Source organism: Salmo salar, chromosome ssa13 (assembly GCF_905237065.1).
Source record: "Salmo salar chromosome ssa13, Ssal_v3.1, whole genome shotgun sequence".
Classification (NCBI taxonomy): Eukaryota; Metazoa; Chordata; class Actinopteri; order Salmoniformes; family Salmonidae; genus Salmo; species Salmo salar.
The window spans coordinates 73,183,565-73,202,320 of NC_059454.1; the positions used below are offsets into that span (position 1 = coordinate 73,183,565).

General features: G+C 42.6%; 1 protein-coding gene across 6 annotated transcripts in view; it reads left to right on the forward strand.

Annotated features, from left to right (window-relative positions):
- dyrk1aa (dual-specificity tyrosine-(Y)-phosphorylation regulated kinase 1A, a) overlaps positions 1-18,756 on the forward strand; it is a 59,330-nt gene that overhangs the window by 36,859 nt on the left and 3,715 nt on the right. For 3 of the 6 annotated variants that reach the window (XM_014137264.2, XM_014137268.2, XM_014137266.2), the window contains 9 exons: positions 7,097-7,293; positions 8,040-8,159; positions 8,513-8,701; positions 9,165-9,312; positions 11,437-11,723; positions 15,926-16,072; positions 16,464-16,604; positions 17,882-18,185; positions 18,491-18,615. In XM_014137264.2, the coding sequence (XP_013992739.1) occupies positions 7,097-7,293; positions 8,040-8,159; positions 8,513-8,701; positions 9,165-9,312; positions 11,437-11,723; positions 15,926-16,072; positions 16,464-16,604; positions 17,882-18,185; positions 18,491-18,615 (1,658 nt within the window). Of the gene's footprint in view, positions 1-7,096; positions 7,294-8,039; positions 8,160-8,512; positions 8,702-9,164; positions 9,313-11,436; positions 11,724-15,925; positions 16,073-16,463; positions 16,605-17,881; positions 18,393-18,490; positions 18,616-18,756 lie in introns of those variants that run through there. The other 3 variants (XM_014137267.2, XM_045693529.1, XR_006758621.1) reach the window with 2 other exon arrangements.

Sequence of the window (18,756 nt, forward strand, 5' to 3'; positions counted from 1 at the left end):
GCGTGCAGTAGCCCAGAGACGGGACTGCCGTGCAGAGCGCAGAAGAAATATCAGCCCACAAAGAGAAGGATGAGATTGAACTTCACTCAACTTTCTACAGTTTTCCCTGTTAGTTAACACTATCAACATTTCCCTTTACTGTGGAAATTGTGATCGAATCAATGCAATATTAGCCACTTTCAATGCAACATACAGAAACAAAATGAACTATGCAAGAGATTGTTGTAGGCAGAACGTATCAGAGTAAGATTCTATTGTGCATGACTCAGCCCGTACTCTACACAGACCCGTGGGGCATAACCAATCAGAGCTGCAGTAGGCCTATATTCCAATAGACCATTGCCATATATGGATGAACTGGACTGTGTTTACAGCTGTGGTCGTAAGTAGATACGCTTGTCTTGAGATCAACAGAAAGAGCTGCATGTAGCCACGTGTGCACATTGTGTTCATATCCTTTGCTAGTTAATGAGTTATTAGCCCAGTTATAGATAATTTGTAGTCAGCCATATGGGAGTGATTGCTTCCTACAAGACCACAAAATGTTTACTTTTATAGACACCTTTGAAAAGCCAGTCCGGCAAAGAGCTTTTTTTCTTTCTTTCTTAAAGGGGCAATGTTGTATTTTGAGACATGCTTGAATAGACTAAGTAGCCAATAGGCAGAGGGTAGCATAATTTGTCTGATTCTCTGTAATAATGGTATGGGAACAATAAAGCATTTTATTTTGTAAAGTGGTTTCTTGCATCAAACATTTTCAGTCACCTCCTTGTCTGAAGGACTGGGCCACTCAAGGACATTCATGTTTTCTTTTTTAGGAGATTGATTTCCTCTTCTAGCTTAGTTCACACTAATATTTGAGGTCACTTAGAAATGTCTTTGTTTTTAAGGACACACCTTAGATATTGGCACTATTCCCACCTCACCGCAACTGAGCTGATGTTACAGGTAAATGCCAACCATGCTGCAATGGTTGGAAAATGCCAAAGCGCCAGATATTACAATCCGAAATTGCCAACTAATGTGTGTTTCACAATAGCGCTGGCTTAACGTTAGCCAAAAATAGAGCCCTCAAGTCTAACTGTTTTAGTTAGTTGTAGCGACATAAGGATCTCTGCAAAGCCGGCTTGCCAGAGTAAATGAAACATATTTGAGTAGGCTTACTACTCCTTGACATTGATTAGCTAATGGTGTGACAGAACAGCACTGCTCATCATTATTTTGGTGGCTGCAGGTAGCCTAGAGGTTAGAGGTGGACCAGTAGTGGAAAAGTTGCTGTTTCAAACCCCGGGTAGAGCTGGCACAATTATTGGATAATCGTGCAACTAAGAATTATGCACAATAATTGTGAACCCAAAAATATTTGTCATCGCTTTAATACCTTAATTTTAGGAGAAGGGAGAATTCAACTTTTTATTCAAGCAGTTTACCCAATAGCAGTTAGTTTTAAATGAAGTAGGTAAAATTGGTAATCATTTTACGAGCAGAACGGCACAGTTTGGAGGAAAAGCTTAATTTCCAAAAGTTCCAAGCGGTCAAAACCATTCGTTTTTGCGACGTGGGTGTCACCAAAGCGGTGTTGTATTCATTATGTATGTCGTAGCAAATTTTCAAAGATGCATTACACTTTATTTTATTTTTTTGTAAAAATTACAATTATGACAACTGTGCAATTTGCATAACAATTCATCGTTGTCCAAAATTCCACAATCATCCCAGCCATGACATCAGGCCTGGTGTAAAAAAGTGGGAATTGATCTGGCACTTAAAGGACAAAAGTATCTACAAAAAAGGATAAAAATGTATTATCATATTGAAGGCAAAAATGCGTAAATAATGTACAAATAAATAAATACATAAATTCGTTGATGAACAGACACCAGGTTTGACTCTTAGGCTAAGTTTGTGTAATTATGAAACTCCTCCCGTGATTGATGAATCAATTAAAACTGCTGTAGCTGTAGTTTCAATTGACCTCTGGTGGACTATAGCTCAACTCCACTTTAGTTGCCACTGAACTTCGGCCCAGTTTTGAGGGAGAAGAAGACATGGCCTCACCTTTTCCGCTTTTCAGAGTGTTTTTTTGCTAGATTACACCTGCCTGTCAAGAAAAAATTGGAATGCCAGTTTACTGTAAAAGCAATCGTAAATGTGCTGCCTCAGCCCGGTTGGATTTCCCAACAGCATACTCATGCTGTCTAGTAGAATCAACCAAGCGAGCTTTAAATTGTGCATTAATGTATTTTGCTGAGATTGTATTGAAGCTGTCCAAAATGCTCCCCTAGAAATACAGTAGTGTATATTGATTCTCTATTAAAAGGAACAATAGCCTAGACTAAAAGTTAATAGGAAAGTATTTCAACTGTATTCACCATGACTGTCTCTTTTTATTATTAAATGTTTTAATGCTGTTATTCATGATGTGTTGTCAGAAGGAAATACATTGTGTTCTGGGATTATAAACTTAACTCAAGATTTTGTTTTCTAAATATAATTTCATTCTGAATACCAAATTCATAATATCAGGCAAAAAAGATTCAGAATATGTCACTCTTTCCCATCACGGTTGTGGTACTCGGCTCTACTCCCTTATCTTAGGTTGGACGTTTGCTAGAGCTCTGTTCTTGGAGACACTGGCTCCAGGTTCTAAACTGCTACATTAATTTCATCCAGCAAATAATGTGTTAAAAAAAAAGCTTGGAAATTTGACAGTGATTTTTCCATTTCTTGTTTATTACTTGTTTTCCTATTGGACAATAGATCGGAGCTCTGCCCTAGCAACAAAAGTAGGGTATTTGCATACTGTCTTCTGATTGGGCAAGCCGGAGAAAGCACAAGCCAATCACACAGTTTCTTCTTGGTGGTAGGCTATGCTAATTAGGTACTGTTGCTGGGGTTCAGAAGGCTGGTTACTCTCTGTGATTCTGCTGCATTGTGTTGCCTGGTGAGAGACGTTGATAAATGAGTACTTAATGATCTGCAGAATACCCACTCACTGCAGACAGACTGAGATTTCAAAATAGAACTGAGAAGATTCGATTACAGGGCTATAGGCTTGCTTTCACTGCTGAGTTGAATCAGTCAAGTAAAACAACTGATGCAACTGGAATGTCTGCTAATATCTGTCTTAACTACTTATTTTTCACCTTATTCCTATTACATTTTTGATTGCCAAATACATGTGTACATGCCATATAATTATATTTTACATGTGATCAGACATGAGATCTTACTGTGTGTGAATGCTTTCAGTAGACATCATTTGGAAAATGTCAAAGCACCAATATTTTTGGGGAGAACTTGCCGAACCTCAGAAGTCCTTAAAAGTAATCTGTGAATTAATGACAAAATAGGCTACATCTTTTTAGCTGGCTTTGATCATATTAAAAATGTAATCTTGTGATATACACTGAGTGTACAAAACATTATGAACGCCTGCTCTTTCCATGAGATTGCCCAGGTGAAAGCTATGATCCCTTATTGATGTAATTTCTTAAATCCACTTTAATCAGTGTTGATGAAGGGGAGGAGATGGGTTAAAGAAGGATTTTTAAGCCTTGAGACATGGATGGTGTATGTGTGCCATTCAGAGGGTGAATGGGCAAGACAAAAGATTGAAGTGCCTTTGAATGGGGTATGGTAGTAGGTGCCAGGCGCACTGGTTTGTGTCAAGAACCGCAACGCTAAGGGGTTTTTCACGCTCAACAGTTTCCCGTGTCTATCAAGAATGGTCCACCACCCAAAGGACATCCAGCTAACTTGAGAAGCATTGGCGTCAACATGGGCCACCATTCCTGTGGAACACTTTTGACACCTTGTGTTCTTAATGTTTTGTATACTCAGTGTATATGTGTAATGTAATTCTACTCGTAACTCAAGCCTGTATTTAAAGCTATATTTCTTAGTCAACCCAGCAGCAGAGCCCCGCTGTCCCAGAGATCGACACAATTGTTGTAAGCATTTTTGAAATCTATAGGTGTATTGTTAATTTAAATGACCATTACACAAAATAAAGTATCCCAGATTGTGCCTTCAATGACTGCTAAATAACACTACTTGGAAAAATCACACATTTCCTGTATGTGAAGTACGCATTAATTGTAACGTGAGACGGGTTTACCAAGAAAAACTTCCAAAAGGACAAATTTGAGGCAGAAAGTAGTTGGAGCTCTCAACGAAAAAAGCAGAGATCGATTTATTTTAGCTCACTTCAAATCAAATGTTATTTGTGACATGCGCCGAATACAACACCTAACCGTGAAATACTTACTTACAAGCCCTTAACCAAAAATGCAGTTCAAGAAATAGATCTAAGAAAATATTTACTAAATAAGCTACTTTAAAAATGAACACAAAATTACTTAACAATAATGAGGCTATATACAGGGGGTACTGGTACCGAGTCAATGTGCGCGGTTACAGGTTAGTCAAGGTAATTTGTACATGAAGGTAAGGGTAAAGTGACTGTGCATAAATAATAAACAAAGAGTAGCAGCAGTGTAAAAACAAAGGGGGGGACAATGTAAATAGTCCAGGTGGCCGTTTGATTAATTGTTCAGGAGTCTTATGGCTTGGGGGTGGAAGCTGTTAAGGAGCCTTTTGGACCTAGACTTGGCTCTCCGGTACCGCTTGCCGTGCGGTAGCAGAGAGAACTATTGCTTGGGTGACTGGAGTCTTTTGACAATTTTTTGGGGGCCTTCCTCTAACACCGCCTAGAAAATAGGTACTGGATGGAAGGAAGCTTAGCCCAGTGATGTATTGGGCCGTACGCACTACCATTGGCTACATAATATCTGCATGACTCGCCACCTTCTCATGGTAGATTTGCAGACAATGGTTTAGTGTTACAGCAGTTTAGTGCCCGTTCATGTCAATCAAAGTGAAATATTTTCTGGATATTACAGTGATGGATCTATGGTTTGATAATGATTTTAACCTTATCATGAATATTTGTGCAATATGCTTTCTGAGTAATGACTACACCTCACGCAATCAAGTAGCTTTCCAACAGAATAGTGCTTGGTGTGAACATCGCTTCATATTACCCCAACCACATTAACTTTTTTGTGTGTAAGCAAATAGAAAAATGCTAACTAGCGGTAATGCTAACAATTAGCATGGACGCTAGCTGGCCATTTTTAGGCCACGCCTAACACAGTCATTGATTGTACTCTTCAATTATATAATTTTTAAGGTCCCTCTACACACAAAAAAGTTAATGTGGTTGGGGTAATATGAAGCAATGTTCACACCAAGCACTATTCTGTTGGAAAGCTACTTAATTGCGTGAGATGTGATTTGATTTTGTAGTCATTAGTCAAAGCATATTGCCTACTTGATAAAAGCATGACCTTTTTTAAATCTACTTTCACTTTTTGAAACGCTGCCTCGATCTTTCATTTTGAGTGTTTTGGCAGTTCTTTTAAATTCCTTGACTACAGCAACAGGGAAACTGAACAGTAATTGCAGCAGCAGGGATTAGAAAAATATAATCCAGAGTGATGCGTTGAAAGATGACGTTACCCAGGGATTTAAGGGGAAAGGTGATGTCCGATTGCTGTTTATAGCATCAGACAGCAGCTCGTTGTGCTCGCTTTTTGCTTCTCTCTCTCTCTCTCTCTCTCTCTCTCTCGGCTACGCTGCCAGAGCAGCTTTTGGGAATGAGTTGTGTGTGGTGACGCAGCGGTTTCCCAGCCCTCAGTGTGATGAGGTGGTGGAGGGGAAGAGTAGGTAAAAGGCAGGCAGGTCTGAGTTCGGCTGATGCTCCCATCTTGATGCTGAGTCACTAGCCAGCAGACGACTCAGACTGAGAGGGTCCACTCACTGAGAGCCTCCACAGCCCCCCCATCCCTCTTCTTTGATTTAACCAAGCATGATCAAAGGTTACCCCCTCCTCCTCTGGTAAAACTGACTAAAAAAGCTTAATATACAAACCTTTCCACATGAGCCCTAGCTATGTTTAATTTCGCTGTGTAACTGACTGCTAATCATTCCATTGACTTTTTGCTGGCAAATCTCTCCAGCTATTTGAGAGACCATCTGGAGTGTTAGTGAGAGCAACCTTGTGACAAAAGCATGGCTGTGTGGGCTGTGTCCTCTGGGTCCCTCCTGTTTGGGATGGAACCTGATCTGAGGGCGATGGAGAAAAGACTCCAGCGAGTCGCGCAGTGCTGTAGGACACATTAGACTCTCGTCATCGTCATGTGCTGCTGCTTTTTTGTGATCTGATTTCATCCTGCATGCCACTGGCCAAGGAGCAACTCTCTGTGCAACAGGACAGAGAATGTCACAGTTTATCTTTACAAAGCAACTCGGGTCCCTTTACTGTGATTTGAAGTTTGTGTGGTGTCTGGGTATGTTAGGATTTAATTTCAAAAGCTATCTTTAGAATATTTCCTGGAATATATAGTTTCCTTCAAAGGTCTCATATGCCATGAGTCCAGATGAGACTTAAGATGCCGTAGAAAACTTAAACTGTGCCATTATTCATTCACAGTTCATTGACATTTTAAATGCAATGGCAATGGTCAGCTAGCTATTTGGGACTTTGTACTTTTTTGCCCTGGAGCATTTTGCTTCAGAATTTCTTTAATCAGCTTTGGGGCTTTTGTAATAGTTTCCCCAATCAATTATTCACTTAATATCTGGTGAACAAAGCATGCTTTTTTTTCCTTCTTTTTTCTGGCCATCATGCAGGGATGTGATGAAGTAGTGTGCAGGTATTACATCATCTCCCTGCCATGGTCCTTTTTGTAGTTTTTTTTCTTCTTGTCGGTAGGTTTATGGTGATGCTTGTTTTCATGTATACATTTTGGGTCGTGTAGGATGCTGTCTTCCGAAATGGCTACAACTTTCTGAGAAATGGGAAGTCTGTTGATGGTAGTGAATGGAATAATCACTGGTAAAAGAATGATGGAAAAATACTTGCTCTAGTATACAAACACTGATTATTCCAAACACAATTACATAATTTCTTAAGTTGCATTATTTATTTAAAGGAACACCGTTGCAAGGGTTCACACTGAGATTACTGAGAATGGGGCCTTGTGAGAACCTATTAAATGTGTGTCAATCAGAAGGTGTCCCTCTCTTTCAGGAGGAGAGACTTCAGCATGCAAACCTTCATCTGTCCGGCTTGCCCCCTCGTTTTCGTTCCACGCTGCTGGGCTTCAGATGGCTGCTCCCATGCCCCATTCGCACCAGCAGTACAGTGAGCGGCACCAGCAGACAACTGACCCGTCTGTGCCGGCTCTGCCCTACAGCGAGCAGGCGCAGCAGTCTATCGCCAGCCAGGTACACTAGCTACAACTAGACACAAACACACGGTCATTCACACGTACAATTACACGCACACTGATGCACACAATTATACTGACACACACACATAAGCATGCACTCATACTCACACACATTGACATAAATACACACACACAAACCAAAAACATCCTCTCGCCCACAAAGTGGTGCTAACCCCAAGCCCTGTGGCCTGTGCCTGCCTTACACAACACCGCTTGCGGTCGGCCTTTCTGTTCCTAGCAAAGGGCACTTCTCAAAATGTATTCCGACCCTGCGTGAGGGGTTATTCTTACTGTACAGGGAACATCACGGCCTGCGTGTCCAGGACAGTGGACTAATAATAAACAGTGTGATTTTCCACTTGATTTTATTACTGACGACAGTTACCAAAATAAGCTGCGGGGGGGCTGTCAAGCACGCCCATGACCTCGGTGTACAGTGGCTGCTGCCCACGTGTGTGGGTCTCTATCAGTCCCTCATCAAAGCTCAAATGTAGGTCCACACCACTGAGTTCCCTACGTAGTCTTACTGTATATTGCCCCCATGTGTGTCAATCCTCCCTCTTCAGTATGGTGAACAAATGACATCATGAATAGGAACATTTGCCACATAAAAACAGATGCACTTGATGGTAGCTGAAGACGGGTGATCTAATGAATCGTTTTGATGAGATAGACAAGGTGAGTGTGTCTGTGTTTCTGAAAAGGTGATGTTCTCTGTGTTTGGTGCGTCTGTGTTTTAAGGTGACCCCTGATGTTGTCATGTTACAGAGGCGCATGCCCCAGTGCTTTCGCGACCCGTCCTCGGCTCCCCTGAGGAAGCTCTCTATTGACCTGATCAAAACCTACAAATGCATCAATGAGGTAAGTTCCACCACTCTCCCTCCGCCACACACTACACCTGTACCTGGAACTCTGGTCGCTCAAGGCCGGGGGGGTGGGGGTGGGGGCACACAAAAGGATGGATCACTACTCAGAATTGTTGTGATTTCATAACATTTTCGTAGACAACACAACTGGCAGGCCTGAAGAAGGTAGAATCAGGCCTGCACTGAGCCACTTAAATATTTGAATGAAATAGTTACAAGATCCAATGCAATCTCCAACTTATACTGCACAGTGTTGGTTAGGGCCTACCTTTTTTAGCAACCACCTCCCAGGCTCAGTGTGCCACCTACCTGATGGGTAATCTAGTAGGAACACTTTTTTGTCGGCAGGTATACTATGCAAAAAAGAAGCGGAGACACCAACAGGGCCAGGGCGACGACTCCAGTCACAAAAAGGAGAGGAAGGTCTTCAATGACGGCTACGATGACGACAACTACGACTACATCGTCAAGAACGGGGAGAAATGGATGGACCGCTACGAGATCGACTCCTTGATAGGCAAAGGCTCGTTTGGACAGGTGAGTCTCATGATGAAATGTATTGTCAACCACCAGTGGAGCAGTTTCCATTTTGCAGAAGCTCACCTGGTATTGTTTCACCCACCACCACACCAGGTCTTTAATGGGCTAGACATGGTCATTAAGATTGACATGACATTTTATTTGTCACATGCTTTGTAAACAACCGGTGTAGACTAACAGTGAAATGCTTAATCGTATGTTTGATTTAAAAAAAGATACATGAGTGTTTAACCATACCTCCACACTGTGTGAACCTATCTGCTGAGTCAGCAGAAATGTGTGTGTGTGTGTGTGTGTGTGTGTGTGTGTGTGTGTGTGTGTGTGTGTGTGTGTGTTGTGTGTGAGAGAGACTGAAGAGGCTTTGATAAATCAGAACCCCACCCCCCTTGTTCAGTGCACGCATTTCTGCCCGGCTCATTGTGTTTACGATGATTTGTGTTTGGCTTCCCCCTCTCTCCAGGTTGTAAAAGCATATGACCGTGTTGAGCAGGAGTGGGTGGCAATTAAGATCATCAAGAACAAGAAGGCTTTTCTAAATCAAGCCCAGATTGAAGTGCGGCTCCTCGAGCTCATGAACAAACATGACACGGAGATGAAGTACTACATAGGTGAGACCGGATTCCCCTTCTTTCTATACACCTTTCTCTCTCCCTCTTCTCTCGTTCAGGCATTATTTACCTCCAGCTAAGAGATCATATTCATTAGGTGGTCAGGGCTCTAAATAAAAAATAAAAATCATTGGTACCACTGATGCTACCAAAGTATTCAGACCCCTTGACTTTTTCCACATTTGTTACGTAAACAGCCTTATTCTAAAATTGATGAATGTTTTTTACCCCTCATCAATCTACACACAATATCAATGAAGGCAAAGCAAAAACAGGTTTTTATACATTTTTGCAAATTGATTAAAAAAACCTGATATCACATTACTTAAGTATTCAGACCCTTTACTCAGTACTTAGTTCAAACACCTTTGGCAGCGATTACAGCGTCGAGTCTTCTTGGGTATGATGCTACAAGCTTGGCACACCTGTATTTGGGGAGTTTCTCACATTCTTCCCTGCAGATCCTCTCAAGCTCTGTCAGGTTGGATGGGGAGCGTCGCTGCACAGCTATTTTCAGGTCTCTAGAGATGTTAGATCGGGTTCAAGTCAGGGCTCTGGCTGGGCCACAAGGACATTCAGAGACTTGTCCCGAAGCCACTCCTGCGTTGTCTTGGCTGTGTGCTTAGGGTCGTTGTCCTGTTGGAAGGTGAACCTTCACCCCAGTCTGAGGTCCTGAGTGCTCTGGAGCAGGTTTTCGTCAAGGATCTCTCTGTACTTTGCTCCATTCATCTTTCCCTCGAGCTTGACTAGTCTCCCAGTCCTTGGCGCTGAAAAACATTCCGACAGCATGATGCTGCCACCACCATGCTTCACCGTAGGGATGGTGCCAGGTTTCCTCCAGACGTGATGCTTGGCATTCAGGCCAAAGAGTTCAATCTTGGTTTCATCAGTCCAGAGAATCTTGTTTCTCATGGTCTGAGAGTCTTTTAGGTGCCTTTGGCAAACTCCAAGCGAGCTGCCATGTGCCTTTTACGGAGGAGCGGCTTCCGTCTGGCCACTCTACCATAAAGGCCTGATTTGGTGGAGTGCTGCAGAGATGGTTGTCCTTCTGGAGGTTTTTCCTATCTTCACAGTGGAACTCTGGAGCTCTGTCAGCATGACCATCCGGTTCTTGGTCACCTCCCTGCCGAGGCCCAATTGCTCAGTTTGGCCGGGTGGCCAGCTCTAGGAAGAGTCTTAGTGGTTCCAAACTTTTTCCATTTGCGAATGATAGAGGCCACTGTGTTCTTAGGGACCTTCAATGCTGCAGAAATGTTTTGGTACCCTTCCCCAGATCTGTGCCTTGACACAATCCTGTCTCGGAGCTCTGCGGACAATTCCCTAGACCTCATGGCTTGGTTTTTGCTCTGACATGCACTGTCAACTGTGGGACCTTATATAGACAGGTGTGTGCCTTTCCAAATCATGTCCCCATCAATTGAATTTACCACAGGTGGACTCCAAGTTGTAGAAACATCTCGAAGATGATCAATGGAAACTGGATGCACCTGAGATTAGTTTAGAGTCTAATAGCAAAGGGTCTGAATAATTATGTAAATTAGGTATTTCTGTTTTTTATTTGTAATAAATTTGCTAGAAAATGTTTTAAACCTGTTTTTGCTTTTTCATTATGGAGTTTGTGTGTAGATTGACGAGGGGGAAAAATCCTTAAATCTATTTTAGAATAAGAATTACATAAAACATGGAAAAACTCAAGGGGTCTGAATAATTTACGAATGCACTGTACATACACTTGACCTCTGTTCAACTTTGTGATGGAGTATTTACCATAGAAATACCAGAAAGACCCCAAAGCATCTCGATGTCAGTGCGCCATCTACTTGATAGACACATTGGGGCATTTTTCGGGGGTGAAACCCCATTTGAAAATGTGTTTTGCTCCAGGATGAGGCTTAATCTGTGTCTGGGAAACAGGCCCATTCACATTAGCTAGTCAATGACAAGAGTATCCAATTGCCATGTGTATGTTTAACATCACTAGTATTTTGTGCAAATCCACCTCACCAACACATGCACATTAGTATTTTTTTCCTCTTCTCTCGCTCTCTCTTTCTTTCTCTTTTTCTCTCCTTTCTCATATCTCCTCTCTCTCTTCTCCCTCTCTCTCTCCCCCTCTCCCTCCAGTTCACCTTAAGCGCCACTTCATGTTTCGGAGCCACCTGTGCTTGGTGTTTGAGATGCTCTCCTACAACCTGTACGACCTGCTGCGGAACACCAACTTCCGCGGCGTCTCGCTCAACCTCACACGCAAGTTTGCCCAGCAGATGTGCACGGCTCTATTGTTCCTGGCCACCCCCGAGCTCAGCATCATCCACTGTGACTTGAAGCCCGAGAACATCCTATTGTGCAACCCCAAGAGGAGCGCCATCAAGATCGTGGACTTTGGCAGCTCCTGCCAGCTGGGACAGAGGGTGGGTAAATGAGGATGTTGTTTTTTCTTGGTTTATGTGGTGAATTTTAGATCTGACAGGCCCGAAAAAGTATTGCATCGAACTGTTGTGAATAGGGATGCACGATATATCGGTGAACATATCGGAATTGTCTGATATTAGCTAAAAATGGCAACATCGGGTATCGGCCCGATGTCTAGTTTAACCCTGATGTGCAAAAACGATGTCAAAGCTGACGTGCATACCTGTATAACGTAGGTACATGATGTAATGACGCCACGTAAAATGTTGCGCTACACGTGCAACACAGCATTCCAAACCTAGCCCACAATGTATGCTGGGTAGATCGAGCAGTCAACAAGTCATTTGAAAGAGTAAGAACATTTCAGCGAGACAACTCAGACGAAATCCATTAACGGCAAGATAATGGAATTCAACCGTTCTCTGTCATGGGTGATGTTGGCTTTCGCCGACTGGTCGAGCACCGGTACACATGTTGCCCTACCGGAGTACGCATACTATGGAACACCGTTTGTGTCTTTGCGTGCCAAAAAAGATACACTTGACCACGAGTCAAATAACACTATTTGACGAGTCAAATAACAGCTCTATTATAGAATGTTGTGTGTTCTGAATTTGCAGATGCAAGCCAAGTGCCACCACTACTATCAGTAGCCCTGTCAAAGTCTGTAAAGTCAAAAAAGTCTGTAAACAAGCAAACACCGTCCACGAATGATGTGTTTACAATACCGCGTTGGTAATAAAGCATTATTTGTTCGACCGCAACTTCTGGAGCTTTTGCCCAAAGCTAACGTTATAAGCAGCCAGCTAGCTTCATCTGGCTAGTGAGTCTCTACCGGACTGGGTTATGTGTTGTGAAGCTAGCTACAATAAGGATTAGGCACAATAGTGGAATTTGTGGTTTGCCTTCAAAATAAAACTACCTCTTTGAAAGTGATGCAGAAGGTTACAATTGGTGGAATCATGCCATATTTAGTCTAGATAATGTTAAACAAGGTTGGAATGTGAAGCAATGAAATGGGGTATCAGTCTACTCTGTGACACCCACAGAACACAACTGTGAAGAGTTTACGCAAATGTTATCGCGTGACTGAAATCATCTCCCCAGTCAGCCTATTGTGTGTATTGACATTCATATTGCACTGTACAGCTTTACCTAAGGATTGGGGACCAATGAAATGGGGTATCAGTCTACTCAATACCCAAGATGTTTTTTCCCAATATCCTCCTCAGAGTTATCAGACTCCAAAACATCCACTCAGTATTGTTTTTCCTCGGGAATAGTGTTCAATACACATAGGTTGACAATAAAAGTGGCTCAATTCACAGCTGTTTCATAGTCCCTCAATAAGAGCTACGATGCTAATGTTCTCTGGGTGTCACTGAGTAGACTGATACCCCATGTCATTGATCCACAAACCATAGGTAAGGCTGTACAGTGAAATAAGAATGCCCCCAATGCAATTCTAAAGTATATTACATCCAGTGTGATTTCAACAGATGTTTGTCAAATTAACAAATTATTGTCTTTTGTTGATTTATTTTTTATTTTTATAACAACATTCCAACCTCGTTTAGCATGATCTATTCAATTATTGCATAATTCTACTATTTGTATTAATTTGCATTACTGTCAATGACATACTTTTATTTTAATAAAAGGCTAACCTAGATATATAGTTAGCTAGCTAACTATAGCTACTGAAACAGGTTGTTGTTTTGCTATGTTTTTGGGGAAGAATATTGTTTGCATCCATGAGCTAGCTAGCTTATTTTTATGACCAGCACTGTAGGTGCACGAGACAACTTTACCAGCATCATAGCATACGTATCGATGAATCGTTGTGACATATGAAATATGAGTGATTAGTGTGTGTGTGTGTGTGTGTGTGTGTGTGTGTGTGTGTGTGTGTGTGTGTGTGTGTGTGTGTGTGTGTGTGTGTGTGTGTGTGTGTGTGTGTGTGTGAGTAACCTTTACTTAACTAGGAAAGTCAGCTAAGAACAAATTCTTATTTACAATGACGGCCTACCCCGGACGACGCGGGGCAAATTGTGCGCCGCCCTATGGGACTCCCAATCACGGCCGGATGTGATACAGCCTGGATTCGAACCAGGGCCTGTAGTGACGCCTCTTGCACTGAGATGCAGTGCTTTAGACCGCAGCGTCCATGTGTGTGTGATAACTATTGAACTGTACTAGAATGCTTAAAAGTGCTTTAGACCGCAGCGTCCATGTGTGTGTGATAACTATTGAACTGTACTAGAATGCTTAAAAGTGCTTTAGACCGCAGCGTCCATGTGTGTGTTAACTATTGAACTGTACTAGCATGCTTAAAAGTGCTTTAGACCGCAGCGTCCATGTGTGTGTGATAACTATTGAACTGTACTAGCATGCTTAAAAGTGCTTTAGACCGCAGCGTCCATGTGTGTGTGATAACTATTGAACTGTACTAGAATGCTTAAAAGTGCTTTAGACCGCAGCGTCCATGTGTGTGTGATAACTATTGAACTGTACTAGAATGCTTAAAAGTGCTTTAGACCGCAGCGTCCATGTGTGTGTGATAACTATTGAACTGTACTAGCATGCTTAAAAGTGCTTTAGACCGCAGCGTCCATGTGTGTGTGATAACTATTGAACTGTACTAGCATGCTTAAAAGTGCTTTAGACCGCAGCGTCCATGTGTGTGTGATAACTATTGAACTGTACTAGAATGCTTAAAAGTGCTTTAGACCGCAGCGTCCATGTGTGTGTGATAACTATTGAACTGTACTAGAATGCTTAAAAGTGCTTTAGACCGCAGCGTCCATGTGTGTGATAACTATTGAACTGTACTAGAATGCTTAAAAGTGCTTTAGACCGCAGCGTCCATGTGTGTGTGATAACTATTGAACTGTACTAGCATGCTTAAAAGTGCTTTAGACCGCAGCGTCCATGTGTGTGTTAACTATTGAACTGTACTAGAATGCTTAAAAGTGCTTTAGACCGCAGCGTCCATGTGTGTGTGATAACTATTGAACTGTACTAGCATGCTTAAAAGTGCTTTAGACCGCAGCGTCCATGTGTGTGTGATAACTATTGAACTGTACTAGAATGCTTAAAAGTGCTTTAGACCGCAGCGTCCATGTGTGTGTGATAACTATTGAACTGTACTAGCATGCTTAAAAGTGCTTTAGACCGCAGCGTCCATGTGTGTGTGATAACTATTGAACTGTACTAGCATGCTTAAAAGTGCTTTAGACCGCAGCGTCCATGTGTGTGTGATAACTATTGAACTGTACTAGCATGCTTAAAAGTGCTTTAGACCGCAGCGTCCGTGTGTGTGATAACTATTGAACTGTACTAGAATGCTTAAAAGTGCTTTAGACCGCAGCGTCCATGTGTGTGTGATAACTATTGAACTGTACTAGAATGCTTAAAAGTGCTTTAGACCGCAGCGTCCATGTGTGTGTGATAACTATTGAACTGTACTAGAATGCTTAAAAGTGCTTTAGACCGCAGCGTCCATGTGTGTGTGATAACTATTGAACTGTACTAGCATGCTTAAAAGTGCTTTAGACCGCAGCGTCCATGTGTGTGTGATAACTATTGAACTGTACTAGAATGCTTAAAAGTGCTTTAGACCGCAGCGTCCATGTGTGTGTGATGACTATTGAACTGTACTAGAATGCTTAAAAGTGCTTTAGACCGCAGCGTCCATGTGTGTGATAACTATTGAACTGTACTAGAATGCTTAAAAGTGCTTTAGACCGCAGCGTCCATGTGTGTGTGATAACTATTGAACTGTACTAGAATGCTTAAAAGGCCGCTAAATGTTTTACTATCCGTATCGGGGTTTTTGTCAAGGAAAATATCGGTGCATCACTAGTTGTGACCCACTATGGATTCTGTATTTAATGGATTCATTTATTATTGGATAGATGGATTGGTAGAGTATGGTGTGGAAAGAAAATAAACACATTTTTTTCATTCATATTTGTGTGGAAAAGGTTGCACATTACATGGCCTACCCTACACTAATGATGACATAAGTACCAAATTGTAGCAACCCGTTATCCTCTTCTAACCTTGAGGGAACAACCACTGTAGCTAACAAACTTTATTTCTGCTGAAAACCTGCCGTCTTTCTTCTTTTTACTTGACCTACAGAAGGAGGACATAAATGCCATGTCCTAACAGCCGTGACCCCTTTCTTTCCACTCAGATCTACCAGTACATCCAGAGTCGGTTCTACCGATCCCCAGAGGTGTTGTTGGGCATGCCTTACGACCTGGCCATTGACATGTGGTCCCTGGGCTGCATCCTGGTGGAGATGCACACCGGAGAGCCCCTCTTTAGTGGGGCCAATGAGGTAGGACTTATGGAATGAAATGATGCAGTCATAATTTGGGATGATATAATTTGTCAGATTATGCTGTCCTACAACATTATTGTGCTCATGCGAGATTTTCAGTTTTTGCCTTCATGAAGATGGCAGGCATAGGGAGTGAGAACCTTATAATGACCAACAGAGGGAGCTGTGGTGCTTTTAAACTTTTTAGTAGTAGACATGACTCAACTTTTCACCTATTTGAGTTGTTTTATTTTTTATATGAATGTTATGTTATTTCGATGTTTTATCAATATTTGTATATTTAAAAAAATATCCATGTTTTTAAACTCTGAGGAACAGGCAATTTAAAACTCCGTTACAGTGCCAAAGAGGGTAAGATGTTCTCAATTATGTCTTCCTGATTTTTCAGATTGATCAAATGAACAAAATAGTGGAAGTGCTGGGCGTCCCTCCCAATTACATATTGGACCAGGCCCCCAAGGCCAGGAAGTTCTTCGAGAAGATGTCTGACAGTACGTGGGGTGCAAAGAAGACCAAAGATGGCAAAAGGGTGAGTTCAACAAATCACTCTGTCAATTTTTATGGATTTTGTCTTGTTTCTTTTTGTTCTATGTTACTCTGTCTGTATGCTATGTCTTGCTTGTCCTATGTTGCTCTGTCTGTATGCTATGTCTTGCTTGTTCTATGTTGCTCTGTCTGTATGCTATGTCTTGCTTGTTCTATGTTGTTCTGTCTGTATGCTATGTCTTGCTTGTTCTATGTTGCTCTGTCTGTATGCTATGTCTTGCTTGTTCTATGTTGCTCTGTCTGTATGCTACATCTTGCTTGTTCTATGTTGCTCTGTCTGTATGCTATGTCTTGCTTGTTCTATGTTGCTCTGTCTGTATGCTATGTCTTGCTTGTTCTATGTTGCTCTGTCTGTATGCTATGTCTTGCTTGTCCTATGTTGCTCTGTCTGTATGCTATGTCTTGCTTGTTCTATGTTACTCTGTCTGTATGCTACATCTTGCTTGTCCTATGTTACTCTGTCTGTATGCTATGTCTTGCTTGTTCTATGTTACTCTGTCTGTATGCTACATCTTGCTTGTTCTATGTTGCTCTGTCTGTATGCTATGTCTTGCTTGTTCTATGTTACTCTGTCTGTATGCTACATCTTGCTTGTTCTATGTTGCTCTGTCTGTATGCTATGTCTTGCTTGTTCTATGTTGCTCTGTCTGTATGCTACATCTTGCTTGTTCTATGTTGCTCTGTCTGTATGCTATGTCTTGCTTGTTCTATGTTGCTCTGTCTGTATGCTACATCTTGCTTGTTCTATGTTGCTCTGTCTGTATGCTACATCTTGCTTGTTCTATGTTGCTCTGTCTGTATGCTACATCTTGCTTGTTCTATGTTGCTCTGTCTGTATGCTACATCTTGCTTGTTCTATGTTGCTCTGTCTGTATGCTATGTCTTGCTTGTCCTATGTTACTCTGCGTGTGCTCACTGTTCAATGATTGTCTATATTGTAATTGTTTTTAATAACCTGCCCAGGGACTGCGGATGAAAATTAGCCGGCTGGCTAAAACCGGCACTTTTACTGAAACGTTGATTAATGTGCACTGTCCCTGTAAAAATAAAAATAAACTCAAATGATGTTGTGACGTCATAACTCTCCTTTGCAATAGTATGTATCCTCCTAAAGTTTCTGCTCTGTGTGTGTGTGTGTGTGTGTGTGTGTGTGTGTGTGTGTGTGTGTGTGTGTGTGTGTGTGTGTGTGTGTGTGTGTGTGTGTGTGTGTGTGTGTGTGTGTGTGTGTGTGTGTGTGTGTGTGTGTGTGTGTGTGCGCAGTATAAGCCGCCGGGTACGCGGAAGCTGCACAGCATCCTGGGTGTGGAGGCGGGGGGTCCTGGGGGGCGGCGGGCAGGCGAGTCTGGCCACGCTGTAGCCGACTACTTGAAGTTCAAGGACCTAATCCTGCGGATGCTGGACTACGACCCCAAGAGCCGCATCCAGCCCTACTACGCTTTGCAGCACAGCTTCTTCAAGAAGACGGCGGATGAGGGGACCAATACGAGCAGCAGTGTGTCCACCAGCCCAGCGCTGGAGCAGTCCCAGTCCTCGGGAACCACCTCCAGCACCTCCTCCAGCTCAGGTAGGGAGAGCACTGCAGCCGCGATGCTGTGGGTGTTCACTTTGAAGCTTTAGCATGATGTTAGACCTGTGTGTCTGTCCAATCCTGGGGGAACCCCAGGGTGTTCACTTTGTTTGTTCTAGCCCAGCACACTGGGAATCCCTCAGGAATGGATTTCAAACCCTGGATCAGACATGATGAAATGATAGCAATGAACTAACAGCTCAGGTACAGTAGTGCAACGCCATCAGGCAGAATGGAACTGTCTCAAAAGTTCAACATTAAAATTGAATGTCAACCAGCTTCTGTTTGTCTCTTTCCTGCAGGAGGGTCATCTGGCACAAGCACCAGTGGGCGGGCGCGCTCGGACCCCACGCATCAGCTTCGGCACAGCGGAGGTCACTTCAGCGCCTCCGTGCAGGTCATGGACTGCGAAAATCTCTGCCCACAGGCAAGTCACACAAACACACACACACTATTGCTCCTGGCCAACTTAGTCTATAACCCAGGTTGACAACCTTTACATCAACTCCCATTTGAGCTAGATGAGCCCCATAGCCACAGGGGAAGTCTTGGGTTCTCTAAACATATA